General features: G+C 40.2%; 1 protein-coding gene across 3 annotated transcripts in view; it reads left to right on the plus strand.

Annotated features, from left to right (window-relative positions):
• Positions 1–829: 829 nt before the first annotated feature.
• Positions 830–23,458, plus strand: part of LOC131103483 (protein tweety homolog 2-like) — a 34,903-nt gene continuing 12,274 nt past the window's right edge. For 2 of the 3 annotated variants that reach the window (XR_009119613.1, XM_058049798.1), the window contains exons 1-5: positions 830–1,216; positions 6,376–6,551; positions 10,019–10,130; positions 16,608–16,828; positions 21,079–21,174. Coding sequence is in view for 2 of the 3 variants with exons in the window: in XM_058049798.1 (XP_057905781.1) it covers positions 1,088–1,216; positions 6,376–6,551; positions 10,019–10,130; positions 16,608–16,828; positions 21,079–21,174 (734 nt within the window). In the remaining variant the exon portion in view is untranslated. Of the gene's footprint in view, positions 1,217–6,375; positions 6,552–10,018; positions 10,131–16,607; positions 16,829–21,078; positions 21,175–23,458 lie in introns of those variants that run through there. The other variant, XM_058049799.1, reaches the window with a different exon arrangement.

Here is a 23,458-nt window from a genome sequence, read left to right on the forward strand (position 1 = left end):
GGTGGAACTGAACTCTGGTCTCCTAGCCGTGAGGCCTGCGTGCAGCCCCATCGAAAACCAAAATGGCAGAGGGTGGAATCGAACTCCTGTCTCCTAGCTATGTGGCCTGCGCGCTAACCACCCAATTAATTAATTAGAATTAGATAAAATGCAAAAATTATATAACATTTCTCCCCTTTGTCCATCTGAAATAGCTGTCAAATAACATTATCATTATTAATAATATGAATAATAATAATAATACTAATATTAATATATTAATACTATATGTGCCCTGTGATTGGCTGGCGACCAGTCCAGGGTGTACTCTGCTTCTCACCCCAAGACAGCTGGGATAGGCTCCAACCCCCCCCCCCCCCCCCGCCACCCCCCGCGACCCTCGTGAGGATAAGTGGTACAAAATGAATTAACTAATTATTATTTTATTTATTCTCAAAGACCATCTCATTAGGTACACTTTCACAATCTAATACACTGGTTTTGTAAAAACTATTGATAATAATAATTATTATTACATTTGCAAACAATTATCAGTATTATGCAAAAAATATTTGCAAAAGTATCATTTTTGACCAAACAGTATCGTATCTCAGCAGGTGTACATATGATGAGTTTAAAGGCAGCAGCAGCAGTCATTAAAATTCACCTCAGTGACCCTCGTTGTCCACAAGGGGTCACACATAAACAGCAGAAGCCATAAATTAAAACGGAGGTGGCTGCATGAGTATATTATCAAGGCACACTATGCTGGCTTGGGCTAGTGCATTTTGCTAAATGTTCGACATTATTTCCTCTTCCTGAAGTCCTGACTTTAGTAAACCTAAATAGGAGGCGTGGCCGTCACGCCTTCCTTGTTCAGGCAGGGAAGTTCTCTCAAGCGTCACTCAAGTCTCCTCCAGCCTCCTACCCAAACATCTAATAGCTGCGCAACACAATTTGACTTTTCTCTTGTGCAATGGCAGCCGAAGTAACACAATCCAAACATGACGAACCTTCCTCTACGTGTGCGATCGTTTAACAACTTTCTCTCTCTTTATTGTCTGCACCCACTTTGATCTCGGTGGCTTGTGTGACTTTCCATGCCGGGATGGCCACTGCTAGGCTGGACTACGTTGCACCGTGGTGGACATATTGGCTACACAATTTCCCCCACTTCAACTTCTCGTTCAAGCCGGTGGACAGCACTTTTAGACCGGAGCAGGATGACTACCAGCAGGTTGGTGCTTCTCCACTCTTCATTGTCTGATTAAGTGACTCTCGGAAGTGGAATGATTGACTCTCGAAAGTGTCAAAACAGAAAGAAAAGCTAGGTGCAAAACTTTTTTGTATGACTGTTACTTCTTTAAAAGTGAGCGCTTGTGATGTGCACACAGTTTTACTTTGTTGTCCTAAATATGCATTTTTGCACAGTGGCTGTAAGCCCCTCATTTATGTTGGTGTTATTTAAACTAAAATTAAAACTAAAACAATTACATAACAAAGGGGTTATTAATTTAGATTTATGTGTACAGATATATATTTTAATATATTTTAATATTTGTTCTATTCATCATAAATGATTACAAGATGTATAAATAGTAGAAAAAGTTCAATTAAAGAAGTAAATGAATACATAAATAATATATTATATATATAATGTACAGTATGTATTTACAAATAAAGGATTTTCAGTCTATTAAATAAAGTAATTAATTAAAAATATTAAATAAATAATAATAAACTATTAAATAAAGTAATATTTGTATTTCTATACAAGAAAATCATGAAACTAAAATTAATACACAAATATCTACATGTAATTATTTTTTTCTAAAAGTATTGTTGTATACTTCAACAAGAACATTTCCCGTCAACAATCTTTATCATTTCCCTGATTCCAATGTGCATTATTCCACTAACACTGTTAGAACGACCCTAATGACTCACAGATTGTGTGTTATCTGAGTCATTCCAACTCAATTAGAGCGTGTTCTTAAATTAATGAGTTGCCTCACAGCAGAACTGTCTGTGAATCTAATTAGAAGTCACTTTTAATTCCATCTATCTATCTGTTTACCTTATTGATGCTAAAGAGCTAGAATATTCAGAATATTCGATAACAGTGTAACAGTTAGGAATGGGTACCGAATTAGTATTGGTACTTTTGTGTGTGTTCATGTGGTAATAAATGTGAAATAGTTTTATAACTTTTTTGGAGTTTTGCACATGATTCACACACCTTATGTGAAACATGAACACATACTGTATGTATTTCCCTTTTCTGTGTGTTCTGATGAGAGAAGCTACCAAGCTGAGCCAGCTTACAATGGACGCCATAGGATGTACATGTTTAGATGCTAAAGCCCCAACAGTTTTTTAAAATTACTGTATATAAACCGAGCTACAGCAATATTGTTACTGTAGCAGCTAACATGAAAAAACTGTATTAATCTGGCGGCGTAACATGTCGCCTCGCTAGCCTCACAGATGGAACAGATGGAAGAGTGGATACCTAGCTCTCAATTTTGCTACGTATTTGCTGTCATCATTGCAATCCTCCACCTGAGGACGGGAGGACTTTACTTCTTGTGCTGGAAGACACAGCCATCCCAATGAGAGCGGACAAAGCGTAAAACATAGGACATAGACGGAAGTAGCCTAAGCTCCTAGGCTAGGAAAGACGTTTCAGTCAAACTCAATCATTGTGCGCCATGCACGTTTCAGGGGGGCGCAAACGCGCACTCGTCAGGGTCTACACAAGCTGTGCACGCTCATTAGTGAAGTGATGAGACTGACGTGCAACCCACCACGGAGTCAAAAGTCCCACACACGGCAGACGTGGTTGGTCTGGATGCTGCTGCGGGAGGGAGGGAGGGGATCAGCGTTTTAAAGTGAATATCGGCTGATATCGATAACATGCTTTTTCGCTGATATTCGCTGATACCGATTGGTGGCTGATGGATTGGAGCACCCCTAAATAAAACATTGTTAGAGATTTTTTTTAGAGGGATTCGTCATCGAAATAGATACCTCCCAATGATGTGAAATGTTAGCTGGCTCATATTAACTTTGATTGCACAGAAAAGGGAAAGAAATACAGTATGTGTTCATGGTTCACATGAGGCTTATGGATGATGGGAAAATTGTGAAGTACAGTTTTCCTTTAACATATACATTTTTATAATGATGTGTTACTATGCCTCCATGTTGAGTTAAATATTTAATTTGTTAACCTGTGGTCCAGCAAAGTTTTTTTGCATACAGTGTACTGCATGGTCATCCCGACTTACGTTTTACCACACGCATGGGCTCCGCAATTTGGGGGAAATTTGTGGGCGGTGACCAGTACATAGACAAACTAGGCTAGTCAGAGGGAACGTATATGTGTGGGCATCATACACGGCTCTTGCAGCCACTCTCTTAAATTGCAAGATGGGTGTACTGGCTTCCTATGGCACCAGGAAAACCAGGCGTGCAGCAGGAAGAGCTGCCTGCCATGGCCTGGTAAGACGCATTCATGACGGATAATTGCGTGGCGCAGCGCAAGGTGGTGCAGGGCGCAGCCCACGCAGTGGTAATTTGGTCCAGAGCACCACTGTGCCCAGCCAATTTCGGAATTTGGTAGACTGGACTGCACTGAGATGGGCGTGGCGGTGTACCGAGGGAGGTGTCCACATTTTCAGCTTGGCGCAGTGACAATTTTGTGACAAAACAGCACGTCAGTTCCGACTTGGTCTATTCTTGGCGCAGGCAAAGCGCACCCACCGCATTGGTAAAGTGCAGACATGTCACCAAAACCTCACAGGCAGATTTTTCAAAGTGTCAATGCATTAAACAATCACAGCAACCACTATTTAATGTAACCGTCTGAACCAGCATGTACATGGAGATACTGCGGATATACCATCAAAGGTTCTCCAATTTGGCCATGTATAATAGGAATGCTGGTGGAAAACAAGCAAGATGCCTGAATTAGCCTGCTGCTGTGTTTAATGTAACAGTTCGGAACAGATGACATGACCCGCGAGGTGGCGTACGTGGTGCATGACGCGCATGCTGGCCTCTGATGTGTAGTCCAGTCCTGCACATTTAAAGGTAATGAGAGGCGTTCATTGGCTAGGTTAAGATTACACTCGGCTGTGTTAAACCCTCTCAAGCCGTCTCTCCTCCCTCTTTGCCACTTGCGCATGTGGGAGGGACGGAGGTGTGGGTGCGCTGGCCACACCTTGTTGGTGCGCCGCAGGCCTACAAAACTAGAGCCTTAAATCTTCAACAAACTGTAATGCCTGTGCTTGTGATAAGGAAGCACAGGCAATTCCAACTGCAAATATAAGATATTTTTTATGACACTCTTGTTTTGTTTACACAGACATGGGGCAAACGGTGCTCTTATTTTGAAAGACGGTCACGGAAGTGGGTTCTGCGTGTGTGGAGAAAGTATTTACGGCTAAGACAAGCTATGTTAAAAAATAATTGTGCTTCTTGTATTTTTTCACCCAGAATCTGCACATTGCACAAAACGTTCCTTACATTAAAGCCGTAAAACACAACGTGGTGAAAATATACTCAAATACTGTATACTCATGGTGTGTTTTTGGCCACTTTTGCACGCAGCCAGCACCTTGCCGAATGTACGTCGGAATGTAACTCACCCTTAAGGCAAGACATCTCCTGAAAAGGCAAACTTTTTCCAGTGAGGGTCACATAACTTTTCCCTCCTCTGATGGGGAGGCCAGGGTTAGTTTGTTTGTTCACGTTCTATGGCTGGGGCAAAGTGAGCTTGCAGTAACGTTGCTCACAATAGGGGTTACCATTTCCGGTTCTATGATAGAAACTGCACCCTGTCAAAAATGTACGTGCTTTATCCGAGCGGGTACAGTTTTCGTTGGGACACTGAGACAAAACAGCTGAAAGGAGTGCGGTATCTCTGATATATATCTCTGGTAGTGTATTGTACAGAGGGCCGGGTCAAATGTGGATGCGGGCCGTGTCCAGCCCCCGGGCTTTAGTTTGGGGACCCCTCATCTAATGTCTTTTGTCTTGTTGGTTAAGTTGTACTGTGTGTTTAAATGAAATCTGCTTTGAATCTTCTGGTTATGGTGCTCCTCAAAGGCATAGAAAAAATTACTATTTACATTAAATAGCAGATATTTTTTGTCCCTCATGGGGGGGTGTTTGTGTTCGAGCAGTTCTTATGGAGACTCTTATAGTCAATGCAATCCTTTCTTTTGAGGGCATGTGTTTGTCTCCATCCCTCCCACGTTACCCCCAGGCTTTAAATGCTCACACACTCTGGAATCACAAGACTGAATGAAAGCTGACGTGTCACATGGTGCTTTTGCCTCCCACAGTCCCAACTCCTGTTCAGCTGCCCTATCTTTGCCCCTCAGCCCACCTACATACCCGACTCGTGTTGTGACTCACAGCTGATAATTTTGATAAACGAGCGAGGGACTTCTCTCTTGTATCGTTAAACATGAGTGCTCGGTGATACCTGTGTGACAGTAATTGTTGCATCTGCTGTTTTCTCTGTGTGGCAGTGATGCCTCTGGCTTGTGAAGGTGCATTGGACAGTTTCTTCATCACATTGTTTGGGAAAAAAATATCAGTCAAACCTTGTTTTGTGGGTTTCATACACCCTGGTTTTTGTAAACTGTCTCGGTTTTCGTACAGTATTTCACTTAACAAAGCGTATCTGTTCCTTTTCCCCTGTTTACTGTACTGTTCCACAAAATTGAGTGTCCAAACATAGCACCATACGCATTGCTGACTTACAGTACATTTTTTATTGAGTACGACTGCAAAATAACCCACTATGGGGCCAAAGAAAGTTGTGATAATAATAAGTTCCATCCATTAGCCATTTATAACTGTTTCATTGTTTTTCTGCATGTAAAACTATAATTATTCTCTATAAAATTTATTTTCTGTTCACATTTTTTAACATCTAGAACAAATTAATTGGATTTATATTATTTGATTTTTGTATGTTTTTGGTTTTCATCAAAATTTTTGGAACGAAATAACAACAAACGCACCACTGTATCAAGTTAACTCCTTAGTCAAGTTTATTTATAAAACCCTTAATCACAAAAGAGTCAGTAATAATAATAATAATAATAATAATAATAATAATAATAATAATAAAAATAATAATAATAAAAATAATAATAATAATAATAAAACAGTATCAGTATTGATTTATTTTCTCTTACATACTGACTTTAATTAATTTGTCACATTTTTTGAAAGTTATCAGTTCTTCAGAAACAGTTTCTCAACTCTTTTCCTTGATTCTTTGCTTTAAAAAATGTAATTGATTTGTCCGCTTAAACTTGTGACATCTAATTGTTTTTGCTAATAATTGTTGCATCTGGTGTCTTCTCTGTCTGTCAGTCTGTGGTGGTTCTAGCTTGCGTAGGAGCAGTGGGCCTTGGTGTGAGTCTGCTGGTTTTGACCATCTACCTGGCATATCTGTGTGGCTGCCGCAGGGTTGTGGACGAGGACACCAAAAGGCCTGAAAGCACCTGCTGTGTGACCTGGGCGGCTGTTGTCATGGGTCTCATCATATGGTGAGTCGGGAATGGTCCAGTGGATAAAAAGATACATGAGTTACTAACTTCCGAACACTACAGAATGTATTAAACGATACATCAGAGTTTTCGACATCAAGTTGTATGACATCTACATCAGTAGTGTGTGACTTACCCCTCACTTGGAGCCGACTGGAATGTGATGAAGACGCATCCGCCGCAAGCATCACAGCCATCTTGTCGAAACAATTTCTATCTACTGGTCGTTTTGAAACAATTTCTATCTACTGCTCGTTTTGAAACAATTTCTATCAGTGTTTTCCTGACTTTTGGAACTCTTTAGTGGCTCAAAACGGCCGACAGTGTCAGGCAAGCTTTTATGTGTACATTCGTCGCTTGTTCATCGTTCATAATAACCATGTTCCTCATTGGTTCCAGACATTTCTGCAAATGTAGAATCAATATTAATAAACAGAATATTTTTGTAGTTATGGCATTAAAAACCTGGTTATGTGAGTCCTCTAGACATGAAATAGCACCCCCATAGTCACCTCTACATTTGTATTACCCAATATAGTAGATATAATCAGAAATAAATAAGACGTAAATAAGATAACAGACTCACATGTAAGCAATTCCTTCTTGTTTTTTTCTTGACAGTGTACTTCCTGCGGTGGCTAGTATCTCATCATTGTATTGTGATGGCTTTAAATGACTTTACACTCATATGACCTAATATAGACATAATAAGAGTAAATAATAGGGTTGGGTGATATTTTTTATGTACTAGTATACCTGTATAGATTCTTACAGTAATAATAAAATGATTTATACCGGTACAAAGAACAAAATGTAAACAAGCCGAGTTGATGACTGCGCACCACGGCGGATGTATAATATGAATGAAATGCTGTCACTGTGAGGAGAAGGAACATTCGTGCGTGGAAGTATTTACTCGGTAGACAGCTCAGACACTGGTTGAATTGGCGATAAACGCTGGCAAAAGTTGTCTGAATCTCCTCTTACAGAGCACGAATGGATGCTAGCAGGGTTAGTGCCAGGTTTAAAGTAAATCCAGCTGACTTTGTGTATTTGTCTGTTTCTACTTAACTTCCTGTTTGCAGCAAGCCACTGTTGCAGGCACGCACGTCTCTTTTGTGATGCTAAGTGAGTGAGCATGACGTTGTTTAACCATTTATCTATTCTTCCTCCTTCACCCTCACATCTCTGTGAAGTGGTCGTGAAAATATCTTGAATATTCACTTTAACAGCTGCGTATGACATCCAATTGAAAATGACTTGAATAGTAATGTTGGCTGACCTTAACCTTTAATTGGCCTTAATTGAAAATGTGCATGTTACATATTTCGAATGAACAAAGAAGGATTGTACACAAACACAAGATGCTTATAGAAGGACATTAGTGCATTTAATCATGCGTGATAATAGATGAACATGAGGCTTTTAGGCCTTTTAAAACAAGTTTTAAATCAACGTTTTGGATGAGTTATTGCACTCATATTGACCTGACAGACCTAACATTTTTATTACAGTATATCTTTTCAAGAGACGATGCTTCTTTTGATTTGTCGTTGTATAGCTTGTCCACTTATTGAAGACGTGATTGTTGTCCAAAAGAGATGATGTCAACACAGACAAGAAACTTTGTGTTTTGCCATGAGTTATGTTTTTTAATTCAAGAGTGTTTCTCACCTCAGTCATCTGCTTTTCTTTTGATCACAGCTGCAAAATAACCCTCAATGGGGCCAAACAAAGCTGCAATGGCTAGCATTTTGATGTCTTCAATTGAGATGGCTTCTCTTCCTATTTCCATATTGTAGCAAGTTAATAGGCTGCTAAAAAGCTAATAAAAATCCATTAATAACACAATTGAACTCACAAAGTATGTTAATAACACAACAAGATGTATGCAAACCCAGGCATCAAACGCCGTGAGCCGTATCATTTTAATCCAGCCCTTGGGGCAGATAGTATTATTTATCCAAATGACCTTACATGCGAAACAGATTTGCTGTGCCAGGGAAAAGTATAAGCTACACTGTCCCTGTTCTATGGAATGGACCCCCCCCACCCCGAGGAGACCAGTAAGGGGCCACAGAGAGGCATTATAAAGTGTTGTTCGGAGGCTCCCTGAGTGCATCTCACATTCTTGTAATAAGAATGAGGCAGTGATGTTCTCAGGCTGGACTAGAGGACATGTGAGTTGGAGATACATACAGTATATGGTGTTGGGATTGTGTCATAATAATAAATCATTCTGTTTTGTGGTTGAATACAGCCTGTTACTAGTAAAAATTACATCCATAAGTGGTAAAACACAACACGGTGTAAACACATTCATACAGCCAGAGTTGGAACGCAAAGAGCTGTACTGACATGCTCTGCTAAACTAAGCTACCCCAGTCAGGTTCTGCTCACACACTAAGAGATCAGTTTTGACATTTTTTCCCCGCAAATTTCAGGTAGACATGTTTGTCAGGAGATTCTTCTACAATTGAGTTTTGTAATACATTTCAAGCGTAATTTTTTTGTTTTTGGTCGAAATAATTGATTTACAGTTTCACATTTTCACATTTGGAACTGGGTGTGTGCATATACATGCGTTTAAAATGTCCTTTTAATGCGTAACCATCTGCACGTTGTACTCCTTCATGCTTTTACATTTCCTCCTTCCTGTGGAGCGCTTCAATAAATGGGAATCAATCCATCCCAAGCTCTTATCAAATGCGTATCTTCTTGCACGATACATGATCTCTTCTACTGTGCACTTGCATCATCACCTCTTAAACATAAAAGATATCATTATGTCTTTGGGATCCGGCGTTCATGGTGAAAAAAAATGTTTACATACAGTACGTCTTTGGTAGCGAATGAGTTAAGGTAGAAATCATAGGGCCCTGTAATTGTGTCATGTCTGGGACTGCAAGAGTGATGCAGTTCATTGATGGGAAACATGAATTCCAACCGATACTGTGACATTGTGAAGCAGAGCATGATCCCCTTCCCCTGGGGAACTGGTTTTCCAACATGATAATGAGTCATAAAAAAAAACTCTACTGTTTCCGCGTAAATAAATTCAAAACACACTGGGTAAAGAAATTAATAGAAATTAATCATTGCAGCCCAAGGGCAAGTTGTTTGCCGTCTCGTGCGAGTTTGGTGACCTGATCCTAACGTGAGAGACCGGTGTGGACTTAGGAGCAAGGATTGGAATTCATCCAGGGTCGGGATGGGTCACCAGGAACAATCAGATTAGCGGACAGTGACGCAGGAGGAAGCTAAAATCCCACTGATAGATTTGTGAAAAGGATCCAAGGGGAATATTGCTGACTTCTAATGGGGATCATTAGATTGTGCCTGAGAATCATTGTCATTGTCAATAAGGTGTTTTGTATTCGCATGTTCACTGATTTCCATAGCCATTTTGTGCAACCAGACACTCATTGTTTTGGATTCATACATATAAAATCTCTTTCCTTCAACAGTTCAGCGGTAGGAGTGGGTTTCTATGGAAACAGCGAGACCAACGATGGTGTGTACCAGTTGACCTACTCACTCTACAATGCCAATCGCACACTGGCCAGCATCAACAGTCTGGTAAGAGAAGCTGCCATTCTGTTTATAGTAGTAATGTGCAATGTCATGCTTTCAACATTATTGCTTGATTAACTTGATTCACAATACTATATAATACAATACTGATATATAGCTCCAAAAATCTGAATTTGGATTTAATGAAGAGATGAAAAAATATATTACCATATCTACAAGTCCCCTAATGAGGGTACAGTGTAATCATCTTATGTCTCAGTACGGTGTCACCATGCTAGCAAACATTGCTTTACCGCTGTGGTACACCACAGCTCCCTACAGGAGGTCTCCATCCTATCTTTGCATCTTTGCCTAATAGGGATCTTCTCTATTTGCACCCCCCCCCCCCTTTGACCTGCATTCATTGAAGTTATTTGGGAGGCTCAGTGGGGGAGTCGGAACAAGAAGTGGTGCTGAGTATGAGAAGGATTTAGTCCCATCAGTGTTTCGTTAATGGATGCTAAGCCTCTCTTCTGTGTTGTCTGTGTTTGTGTGTCCCTGTCAGCTCTGTGCAGCCTCTTGGGTACACCCACGCTCATGTTACTGATCAAATAGAAGGCATGATCGGTAGAAGAATGTTAGATTCTTTTTTTAGTCAGGTCTTGATTGTGGGTTGTGCCCCTCCTTTATTTTCACATTTTTATTTTTAAGTTTCTAAAATACTGCCTGAAAATATTATTGTATTTATAAATATATATGTATTATATAATATAACATAGTGGCACTTTGGTTAGTGTCATTAATTTGATCCGGAATGTCCAACTTTGACCACAAATAGACATGAACAGAAACAATTTTTCCATAACAAATAATGTAAATCCCATTAATCCATTCCAGAAAGCCAAAAAGGTTAACACAAAACAAATTTTTTATGGTTATGGTTGGTTTAAGACTGCACGTTGGTCAAGCGGTTAGCGACACAGCTACGAGACCCAAGTTCGATTCCACCCTCGGTCATCTCTGTGGAGTTTGAATATTCTCCCCATGCATGCGTGGGTTTTCTATGGGTACTCCAACTTCCTAGGTTAATTGGTGACTCCAAATTGTCCATAAGTATGAATGTGAGTGTGAATGGTTGTTTGACTGTATGTGCCCTGTGATTGGCTGGCAACCAGTCCACTGTGTGTCCAAAGACAGTTAGGATAGGCTCCAGCACGCCCGCGACCCTTGTGAGGATGAGCAGTAGAAAATTAATGAATGAATGAATATTAAAGCTTTGATGGATTGAAATAAAAAAATGTACATTGAACATTGTAACACAGTGGAACATTAGTTAGTGTCATTAATTTGATTCGGAATGTCCAACTTAAACCACAAACACACATTAACAGAAAGACATTTTCCCATGAGAAATAATGTAAATCCCATCAATCTCTTCCAGAAAGCCACGGATGTTAACATAAAACACAGTCCAACTGTGCATATGCGCTGATAAATTAGACTGTGCGAGTGGAAAAAATAAAAAGAAGCACTGGTGCAAATACATTTTTCAATATTATTCTGATTTTGTGATTTATAGGAGGAAGAAAGCAAAAAGATACGGAGCTGGTCATCGTTCTGTGTGCGATCTATGAACAAATAAACCTCTTGCAAACATATACATACACACTATAAGGACACACAAAAAAAATCACATTTATATTTTCTTCCTATATTACAACAGATATATACGTATATACATTGATAGATAGAGTATGTAGATTGGTCTGAATCGTTCCTTTATCTTGTCCTCCCTTGGCCTTTGCATGTAAGTTTGAAGCACAACTCCTCCAAAAGTAATCTCGCCGCGTCAGTGCTTCCCACACAGGGTTAGGGTAAAAGCAAATAGGCCCCAAAGCGATCTAATCTCTCACAAGGCGTCTGTGATGTTTGTGATTTACGCTGTTTGGCTCCAACTGATAGCTCATGTCATCCTAAAATATGCACTCTCACACTCGGCGAGAGATCCTCGTGTGTGTCGCGGAGGGGATAGATTACATCCATCAGAAGAGTACTCTTTCTTTCTTATTTGCTTTTGAGGCCTCCTTTTGTATTTCTGTCTTGCATCACGCCCCCCACCCCCCGTTATCAGCGTCAAGTGCAGCTACAAAGTGGGGAACATTAGAATGTACACTTTCAATTTGCTGCTGCGCTTCCACTCGTACAAATACTGTACTAAAAATACATTTCTATCTCTTTGGAAGCCAGAGCTGGTTTCTTGGAGTGAAATGGTTATGTATTGACTGTTCTTATTTCACAGTGGATCTCCACTCGCTGTGAACTTTGTCTGTTGCTTTATTGCCACACTCATTGGAGAAAGGCTGCAAAATCATCCAAAACAAAGGTTATTGAAACACTGCTGCTGTGAACATCCTGAAAAGAGAAGAAATATGAAAGAAAAAAAACATTTTGTGTCATATTTTATGAGAAAAGTGTTTACACACACAAGGGTGAGATGGACCACAGCAGTGTCCAAGTGTAATATTACAAGATGAAATTCACAAGAATATAGCCTACAATTTTTTTTTTAAAATACATAATGTCAAAAAATACATAAAATACATAAAATGCTGGAATTTTAAACTAAGAAAAATGTTGCATTTGTAAGGTACACGGTAGCCTCAAAACTACAGTCAGATGACCTGAAAGCAAAGATTGCTCAACATCATGGTCTACAGCAGGGGTGGGCAAACTACGGCCCGGGGGCTACATGCGGCCCACCAAGCGTTTGAATCCAGCCCGCCAGTCGTTTTCTAAGTATTTCAACTTTTAACATACAAACTGGCTTACAATGACTTGCAAGTTGGATGTCTTATTTAGTAAAAAAAAAAAAACAACAAAACTGTAAAATTAAATTGCATAGTTTGATGTGTTCTGATGTTTAAAGTGCTCCTGAAAAAGGGGACATGAGAACATAGAGCTGATAGTATAACACTTTTACAGATAAAATTAGACAAATAATTCAAGGAAAATTATAAGCATAAAATAGTGTGTGTGTTAAATATATGTTCTGGCCTCCCGGACACAAAATATTTGCCCACACCCGGTCTACAGGAAGGATACAAAAAGCTAGCTCAGAGATAGCTGTCTGAGGAACATAGTGAGGAAATGGAAGACCACAGGCACAGTTCTAGTTAAGGCCCGGAGTGGTAGGCCAAGAAAAATCTCAGATAAGCAGAGGCGAAGGATGGTGAGAACAGTCAAACTCAACCCACAGACCAGCTCCAAATACCTTCAATATGATCTTGGTGCACATGGTGTCACTGTGCATTGTTCAACTATTCAGCTATTCTGGGACAGTTATGCAGAAGAAGCATGCGGAATCGCTTCATTTTGGAATAAGGGGCTGCGGACTGATGAAAGTAAAATTGAGTTATTTGGACATAACAAGTGGTGGTATGCATGGCGGATGAAGAACACAGCATTCCAAGACAAACACTTTGCTACCCAGAGTAACATTTGGTGGTGGTTCCATCATGCTGTGGGCTGTGTGGCCAGTGCAGGTACTGGAAATCTTTAAGTTGAAGGCCGCATGGATTCCAGTCAGTATCAGCAGATTTTTACCAACAGTGCTCAAGAATCAGTGACAAAGTATGAAGTTATTATATAAGGCTGTAAAACCCCTCAACATACACTTTATAAACTTTTCTCAGACAGGAAAAAACATTTTATCGCATTTGTCGCTTGTTTAAACACTCTTGGGGCTCTAATTTGGTAGACCAGGCGCAGTCGCGGCGCACCTGCCTGGTGGGTGTGGCCAGTGCACTTTTCAAATTTCGTGAGCAGCACAGTGCCACGCACCCACACCTCCATCCCTCCTACCGGCACAAGTTGCAAAGAGGGAGGAGAGAAGCGTGACAGGGTTTAACACAGCCGAGTGTAATCTTAGGCAATCAAATAAATGCTACTCATTGACCTTAAATGCACAGGGCCCACTGGACTGCTCATCAGAGCTCACCATGCGCATCATTCACCACATTAGCCACCTCAAGGGACACGTCATTTGTTTCTGATAGCTATATTAAACACAGCATCAGGCTAATTCAGGCATCTTACTTGTTTTCTACTAGCATTCCTGCTCTACATGGCCAAATAGGAGAACCTTTGATGGTATATTCTCGGTATTCGGCTGCACTTCGCATGCGCCATGTATAGACCAGGTCGAAACTGGCGAGCTTTCTCTTCACCTTTGGCGTGCTGTTTTATCACGAAATTGTCACTGCGCCAAGCTGAAAATGTGGACATCTCCCCTGGCGTGCCACCACGCCCATCTCGGCTCAGGGCCAAATTACTGCGTGGGTTGCGCCACGCTTCACCCTGCGCCACAAAAGTCCTCTAAATTAACATTTTGTTGGAATTTTTATGATCAACCTGCTAGGTTGGACACAAGAAATTGCAGATTTCAACAACTTTAATAACAGCTCCACCATGTGCGGTTTTTCTATGAGAAATGATAGCAGAGGCAACACTGGTGGGGGAATGTGATTAGGGAAATGTGGATCACTTGCACGGGAGAGCTGATGGATTTCATTTCTCACAATCAGGCTGACTAGCGTGACTAGATAAGATCCAGGACACTACTAGCGAGGGAAAGGGGGAGGAGGTAGCCGTGGTGGTGCTGAGAACAGTTTACTGGCAATGGCACACTCCATCCCTTGGGGAGGAGTGGATGGAGGATGGGCTCGTATCTTTTAACCTCATCTCAGCATCCTCTCTCTCTCTCTCCCTCTCTCTCTCGAGCAGACATTCAAGAGCTAGCTAGAATTTAATCAAGTGTTTGAAAACTTCTGAGTGTCAGGGAAACTGTTTATCTTCTTTTACGGTGTGTTTTTTTACAGTGTGGGAATGAACAGTCGGTCCCGCGCTGCACACACAAGTGTTTTTTCAGGGTCTCGGGTGTGAATGTACAAGAGATAAAGAAATTGGGACTCTTGTAGACGAGGAAAACAACATCTGTTCAGATTTAGTGGAGCATTCTACTTAGAGAAAGCCGTTTGTGTGTGTGTGTGTGTGTGTGTGTATGTGTGTGTGCGTGTGTGTGTGCGTGTGTATGTGTGTGTGCGTGTGTGTGTGCGTGTGTGTTTAGAAGTAAGATTTATTCCCTACTGATACTGGATTTTTGGAGTTTATTTGGCTTAAAGTGATATTTATACTCACTGCCCACATCACTTGGTATACTGGTAGAATCCAATGTAATATAAAGTATTTTTTAAATGAAAATTCCAGAATCATGTTGTAACTGAAAGACTGTAGCTCAGAATTTATCCTATTTTGTCATGCAGGGGTTCGATTCCCTGCTTGGTATCTCTGTGTGGAGTTTACGTGTTCTCCCCGTGCATGAGTGGGTTTTCTCTGGGTACTCCGGTTTCCTCCCACATTCCAAAAACATGCTAGGTTAATTGGTGACTCCAAATTGTCCATAGGTATGAATGTGAGTGTGAATGGTTGTTTGTCTATATGTGCCCTGTGATTGGCTGGCGACCAGTCCAGGGTGTGCCCAGCATACCCCCACGACCATAGTAAGGATAAATGGCATAGGAGGATAAAACTATTTGGATAATACTATTTCATACTATTATTACTGCTATATTACATACTATTACAAGAAAAAATAGTAATAGCACAAGATTGAAGTTGTACTTTTGAGAATACATTTATTTATGTACATTTATGAGGAAAAAATGTCTGAAGAGACAAAGAGGAAAGAAGTTACAATTTTATCACAACACACTTGTAATATCATCTGTTATTTATATAAAAGCTGATCTTGACAATGAAGACACACTTTTATGAGCCATTTTTGCAATTATATTTTTGCAATAATATTAAGGAGATTAACGTCTTCATTAGATGAATATAGCACAAAATGTGAAAGAATAAATCGTAATTTTACAATAAAATACAGGTATACTTATCTGAGGAATTCTGGACTATGTAAAAACTGTGAAATTGTGATATTATAAAAGTAAATCAATGATTATGATTGTGTCCAGTGACTGTCAAGTCCTGTTTAAAGTTGGTTTCTGTAAAATACCTGTACATCCCAACATCATTTTCTCCTCCTCCTCCTCTCAACATCCCCCACTGCGATTGTGTAGGCGATGATGGCGTCAACTTTTTGTTACAGCTTGAAAGCCGAGCATGTTCAATCTACACCGCCATGTTGCCTCCTCCCACTCTATTGTCACTATCAAAGACCTCTATGATAGCAGATCTCGACGGTATTGTTGCTGCCCCCCCCATTCCCCCTCTAATACTGTTTATGTGAATAAAATATCAGGGTGGAGAGAGAGGTTCTTGTTCTCCAGAGAGTGCTCCTGTGTTTTGCTGTTTTCTGCTGTCATATTTTATCGTTTATGGTCCTTTTTGCCTCAAACAGGTAGGTTGTTGTCATATGTTAAGGTATTTGTTAATTGGAGCCTATCCCAGCCTATCCCATTACACCCCGGACTGAACGGCAGCCAATCACAGGGCAAATCTTAAATATTTGATCTGATATTTTAGGCCGCAGGCTCTTTAGGCAGTGTGGAAACGGGAGTCAGGAAGCACCTGGAACGTTTGGATGAGATTTTCGCCGGGAGGCCCGATTACCTGCAGGCTCTACGCTTCATGCAGCTGATGGTCACCAATGTCATTCGAGAGATGACCGCCCTGCCTGACATCAGTAAAAGTAACGTGGCGCTGGCGGCCATGGCTGACTACACAGCCTCCGTTGAGTATTACAGGTATGTGTATGTAGGTGTGTGTGTGTGTGTGTGTGTGTGTGTGTGTGTGTGTGTAATGCAGGCCAGACGCTCTTAGCAGATGGGAGTTTATTGATCCCCTCTTGGGAACACAAGCTGGATTTTTCTTTTTAACTGATTACAGAATAAATTAGAGCTGAAATGAAGCCTTGTGTGTAATTTTGTCTATGTCCTTACCTGAATTTAACTCCTCTAATTGATTGCAATTCTAATTTGTCTTGAACAGCAGAGGGAAGGAAAAAAATAAGGAGATAAGAGTGGGAAAGATTTTCAATAAACATGACAAAAACACCAACGCTGATTATCTGCAAATGAGTCCAAATGAATATGAAATCCAATGATAATTTAGGAAGATGACTCCAGAGGTATCCCACAACACATTTACACTGAAAATTGTTATTTCCTAAAGTTTAGTTTGGGGATTCTACTGTGCCTTTCTGCATTTGAAATTAGTGTATTATTTTTTATTTTATTTTCCAAATGCTAAATATATTCCCTATGGAGGACAGAAAAGGGCCTGGGTTTTAAAATGTCATGAATGTTCCTTATCAAGGCCCCACCATTTTATACAAAAATGACTTCTTATTGCCTTCATCCGTGTCCCTCATGGTGTCCTAGAGGGATGTCTCACAACTAGCCTGTAAACGTCTCGATTCCCTCCCTCTGAAACTGGAAGAGGTATCCCAGAACCAGGAAGTTTAGACTTCCTTCCTTAGGCTGCTGCCCACACGACCCGGACCTGTATAAGATGAAGATCATAGATGGATGGATTACTTGATGATAACAACAGTGTTCTAACAATAGCATGTGTCCCTGTAACATGTGTCACATGTGCAAATGTGAGAAGATCTTTCATCTCCTTGACTCCTTCAAGAGGGGCTGCAACACTCAGTTTTGATGAAGAAACTCCTTCATCAAGGACATGATACCACCTCTGACCTGCCGGTAGTGAATGAGCCTATCCCGTGTAATAAATAAATAAATAACAGGCTTCTCTCCATTTCGTAAAATAAAGCCAGTCAGTCAGCTACAGATGTCAAAGCTGCTATTTCTTTCAACTGGCAAAGTAAACATCAAATCTAGGAATTGAAATAAAAACATTAGAACAATGCCAGGAGAATCAGAATGTTAGTCCTGGTTCCTCACGACTCGATGCTCAACCCTATTGGAGACACGTGAAAACTCATGATCTATAACAGCTCTTCTTCTTTCTCTTTGGGCTTTTCCCTTCATGGGTCACCACAACAAATCAATCCCTTTCCCTCTGATGTACTCCTTCCTGATCCTATCCATCCTGGTCCCTCCCAATGAGAACCTCTGCATCCTCATCTCTGCTACCTCCAGTTCTGCTTCCTGTCTAAATAAAAAACAGCTCACAAGCATTAACACACAATGGTGTGCCCCCCCTAGTGTTCAAACTAGGGTGACCATATTTTGATGAGCAAAAACCAAGACACTCGGACCGGAAGTGAGATACTAAAAATATACTCAAAGTTTACTCAGAGATGCCTTAGAATTTGAATACGTGCAGAGTATATGCCTCCTTCGTATGGATAGACCAGGACAGGACATGAAAATAGGATATAGTATTATGGGAAAAAGAAGATGTTTGAAACTGTAAATTCCAGGTTGATTTAGGCTAACACACGTCCAATACACTATTGTGGGACCTTTAAAATTGCTGAAAAACTACAATATGCGACCTCGATGATTTGGGACCATGGCAAGCACCACCCTGCGCAGCATTTCGAAAATTAATATTCCACATTACCATATTGTCGTTTAAATATTAATGCCGTCTGCGTTCCCATCTTGATTCATTCTTGATGCCAAAGTTTATTGTAATTCTTTCCGGTATTTAAAACAAACACATTTGCATCTGTAAGTGTTGTCTTTGTTGTGGCGTAAATGCAGGGTGGATAGATACAATTTACACAAAAATGTTGTATCAGAGCTGCATTGTCCTCCTTTGGATATTGCCATCCTGGCATACTGAAATTAGATAATTAGCGACACAGGGTGGGTAAAATATGGATCACGTGTAAAACTTTACAACGTAATCTGGCATTGCAGGGATGTCTTCCTGCCTGTCTGTTATGGCTCTGGTATTACTTCAAAGTGAAGAAAATTGCAATGTAGAATTTGTTCTCTTTTACGCGATAGTGCCATGAAAAAGGTGGAAAAATACAAACAATCATAGCATTTCATCATATTAATGTCAAACACAATCTTTCCCATTAAGGAACAATCAGTTACAGGGACTGCATCACGCTCTGAGCCCCTTCTTGTTTGCTATGGTGATGGACAGGCTGACAGATGAGATTAGACAAGAATCTCCATGGACTTTGATGTTTGCAGATGGCATTGTGATTTGTAGTGAGAGTAGGGAACGGGTGGAGGAGATGCTAGAAGAGTGGAGGTTTGCCCTGGAAAGGAGAGGAATGAAGATTAGCCGCAGCAAGAAGGAGTATATGTGTGTGAATGAGAGGGACCCAAGTGGAAGAGTGAGGTTACAGGGAGAAAAGATACAGAAGGTGGAGAATTTTAAGTACTTGGGATCAACAGTCCAGAATAATGGAGATGGTGAAAAGGAGTTGAAGGAGCGTGTGCAGGCAGGGTGGAACGGGTGGAGAAAAGTGTCAGGCGTGATGTGTGATAGAAGAGAAGAGTTTCAGTTAAAATGAAAGAAAAGGTATCCAAAACTGTGGTGAGACCAGCCATGTTGTTCGGTCTAGAGACAGTGCCACTGAGGAAAAGACGGGAAAGCAGAACTGGAGGTAGCAGAGATGAGGATGCTGAGGTTCTCATTGGGAAGACCAGGATGGATAGGATCATGACAGAGTACATCAGAGGGACATTTCATGTTAGAGGACTTGGAGATAAAGTCAGAGAGGCCAGACTGAGATGGTTGGGACATGTCCAGAGGAGAGATAGTGAATATATTGGTAGAAGAATGCTGCGTTTAGAGCTGCCAGGTAGGAGGCGTAGAGGAAGATCAAAGAGGAGGTTTATGGATGTAGTGAAGGAGGACATGAGGGTAGTTGGTGTGAGAGAGACAGATGCAGAAGACAGGGTTGGATGGAGGAGATTGATTGATTGATTGCCCAAAGAGAAAGAAGACGTTACAGGTTCACAGACCTTATATTTACTGTGAATTTGCCTACTGTAACAAAAACATAAACAATATTCTAATACTATGATGGTGGCCTTTGGAATAAACGTCCCAAGAAAACATGCAAAAAGCCAAGGAAAAAGAAAAAAAAAAGCTTTCACACAACCAATAGAGGTCTCACTATCAGTGTTGCATCGCTGACCTCATGTATCGCCATCATTCATTTTTCTCCCACACATGCCTTCTCAACTGGTTTTATTTCTTTGTGTTAAGGTGCCAAATCATCTTCTTGTGAAATCCACTCTTAGCATGAGACTGGCATCCATTCTCAGCTGTGTTATTGGATTCCATGCAGCGTCTGAGCTACGAGCTGCCTGTGGCCGCGCTTTATTAATGAGAGGCAAATGTTGCAGCCGATGCAATGTTATTTGATTCACTTTTTCCTCCCTCCTTTTATTGCCTCCCAGTCATCTCTACCTCTGTGTCCTTGAAGCACTTATGCTTATGCAGATGAACTTTGTTGTTGTTTGACCATGTGTGGCCTCCATGGATTTTTTGGGGTACGGAAAAGTTCCCAAACAGTACACATTAAATGACTTTAAAACTAAAACGTTATCTTACAAAGGCGCTTGGTCCCGTACCGTGTTCATGACGTATTGTTACAACCCCAGTGCCCTCTTTTAAAAGTCATTTAGGCTACTCTAACGTACTCTCTCGTGACCCTAATGTGAAGATTTACGATGGCAAGTCTCTATTTTTTGTTGCTCTCCTAAGATTTACAGTGTGGCTGGTGTAAATGGTAAGAGGACACACACGTGCGCACACATTCGCACACATTTCAAGTCCAGCCTGAGTGTGCAATGTGCCCAGGAAGGACATTTTCAGTGCTTGAAAATTTAATGTCTATGGATTTGTGCTGTTGAATTATTGAGCCCAAAGGCTGCAAATTACTAGCACCAAGCAGATGGGCTCTAACCAGCGGGCAAGAAATCTGACGTCTCTGACACTTCTCTTGGATGTTGGGTGTAAAACACATTAACCAACACATGCTATGTACTGTATGAGGGTTTGTTTGGCTCAAAAAGTGACGCCCGGTCTCCCCTCACATCTTGTTCTATAGATGGTTGACCTATCTGCTCCTGTTGATCCTGGATCTGCTCATATGTTTGGCTCTGTGCTTGGGGATGGCTAAGCAGTCTCGATGGCTGCTCATCATGTAAGTTGGAATCTTGTTCATTTATGGGAGATTCTCCTGAAAGGGGCATGATGCAGAGTTAGACTGATGCAAAATCGGAAATATGGCGTAGTGTCCATGGTTGTTTTGCATCATCTTTCCACAGAAGGTGAAGTGCGTCACTCTTGGGCTAACTGTCAATGCTTTGAAAAAGTCAGTGTTGAGTCTTGGAGCATGGAGTTTGAGGCGGTGTCCATCCACTAGCTCTATGTAACGTGAAATGTATGTCATCATTGCGTCATGTCCTGGTCAGCACAACATCACCAAAGGAAAAGAAAAGTCATTTTACACAAAAGCATCATCATCAATAATAACATATTTCCATCCACAGAGAAATTAAAGAAACAGTGAGGCGCTTGTTTGTCACACTCAGAAAGATTCACATCTAAAAATGTAATTTTGGTACCCCTTTCAGGATAATGATGCATATGTATTTATTCATATGCCTTTGCATAGTCATGCCATGAGCCAGACGCTCTGGCTCCATATAATAGCTCCATTAATGGGAACATAGATAAGCGTCGTGTTATCAAATATCACTGACATCGCTATTGCCCTTAGCTTTCTCTGTGACTGGAATTCTATCCATGCTGTTGTAGTAGGCTTATATTCATATAAAATCAATGTTTATGATATACAGAAAATAAAATAGTTGTGAATTCTTAAAATGATGTGTATTTGTATTATAAATTAATAAAATACATTTACATAATAAATAAAAAGAAAAAATATAAAATATAATATACAATTAATACAAATTTAATAAATTAACGTGTATAACATAGCATGCTAATTTATATAATAAAAGAAAACAACCAAATTAATAAATTATGTATAATATTCATTCATTCACTTTCAATGGTGGTTAATTGTTATCCAGCTCATGGAGTATGCTGGAGCCTATCCCAACTGTCTTTGGCAAGAGGATTGGTCGCCAGCCAATCACAGGGCACATATAGACAAACAACCATTCACACTCACATTCAACAACACGTATGATACAATATGTAAGATAAATAAAATAGTGAAAAGTAATAGAAATATCAAATATTTGATGACATTACAACATATCAGTGCAATCCCTCTAGATACTTTGCAAATACGTCACTTAGTTACTGTGACCGGCAGATGGTAACAGTCTGTTTGGTTGCTACGTAATGATATTGGAGGATATTATAAGGTACCAGCTAAGTACATGCTAACATGTGGCCGTTGTTTATGTTCTGTAAATAGCTCTTGTCCTATTTTGTAATTTATTTTAGTGCTATAAGTAATTATTATTTCAATATTGGTTAATTATTGTTTGATTAAATGATGAATCGGCTTTTTAAAAAACACCTTTTACATTTTTGCCTCTATTTCAGCAACAGAGACATCTGACCTGAGAGAGTAAGTAAATAAAAGTACACAATTAAACACCACGTTGCCCCTTGAATATTATGTTAAATTAATATTAAATAGTAAAAAAAAATCAACATTTTCATCAAAACTTCAGTAAAGTAATTAATATACTCAAAAACCCAATCATGATCATTTTCTTAGTTGATTAATCTGAAGCTTGTTGTTTCAATTCATGGAGTCATCCACTAGGCCATAGATGGACCAAATTAATATGAAGCAAACACCTACAGTTAGTGGTTGGGTCCACAACATAAAAGATGCAAAAAGGCTCATCATAGATGACAAAACACAAAGACAATAGGTCTGCTTTCATGGATGATTAATAAGGGAATTTAAAAATAGTCACATTTGAAAGGCTGAAATTAGAGGATATTTACATATTTAAGTTAAAAAAAAAACAATCGATTACAAAAGTAGTTAATAATCAATTAATCATTGATTAATTGTTGCAGCTCTTTTGCGTTTAAATTTTTAGTTTGGTTCACCAAATTAAAAAAAAAAAGTTATTTCACTTTAGTACCACAGGTGGTATGCCTATATAATGTAATATAGACCTTTTTTACCGAGGGGTTAGTGCACACAGCTCAGAGATCTGGGTTCGATTCCCCGCTCGGGCATCTGTGTGTGGAGTTTGCATGTTCTCCTGTACATGCATGGGTTTTCTCTGGGTACTCCGGTTTCCTCCCACATTCCAAAAACATGTTAGGTTAATTGGCAACTCCAAATTGTCCATAGGTATGAATGTGAGTGTGAATGGTTGTTTGTCTATATGTGCCCTGTGATTGGCTGGCGACCAGTCCAGGGTGTACCCCACCTCTCGCCTGAAGACAGCTGAGATAGGCTCCAGCGTACCCGCGACCCTCGT

Source organism: Doryrhamphus excisus, chromosome 15 (assembly GCF_030265055.1).
Source record: "Doryrhamphus excisus isolate RoL2022-K1 chromosome 15, RoL_Dexc_1.0, whole genome shotgun sequence".
Classification (NCBI taxonomy): domain Eukaryota; kingdom Metazoa; phylum Chordata; class Actinopteri; order Syngnathiformes; family Syngnathidae; genus Doryrhamphus; species Doryrhamphus excisus.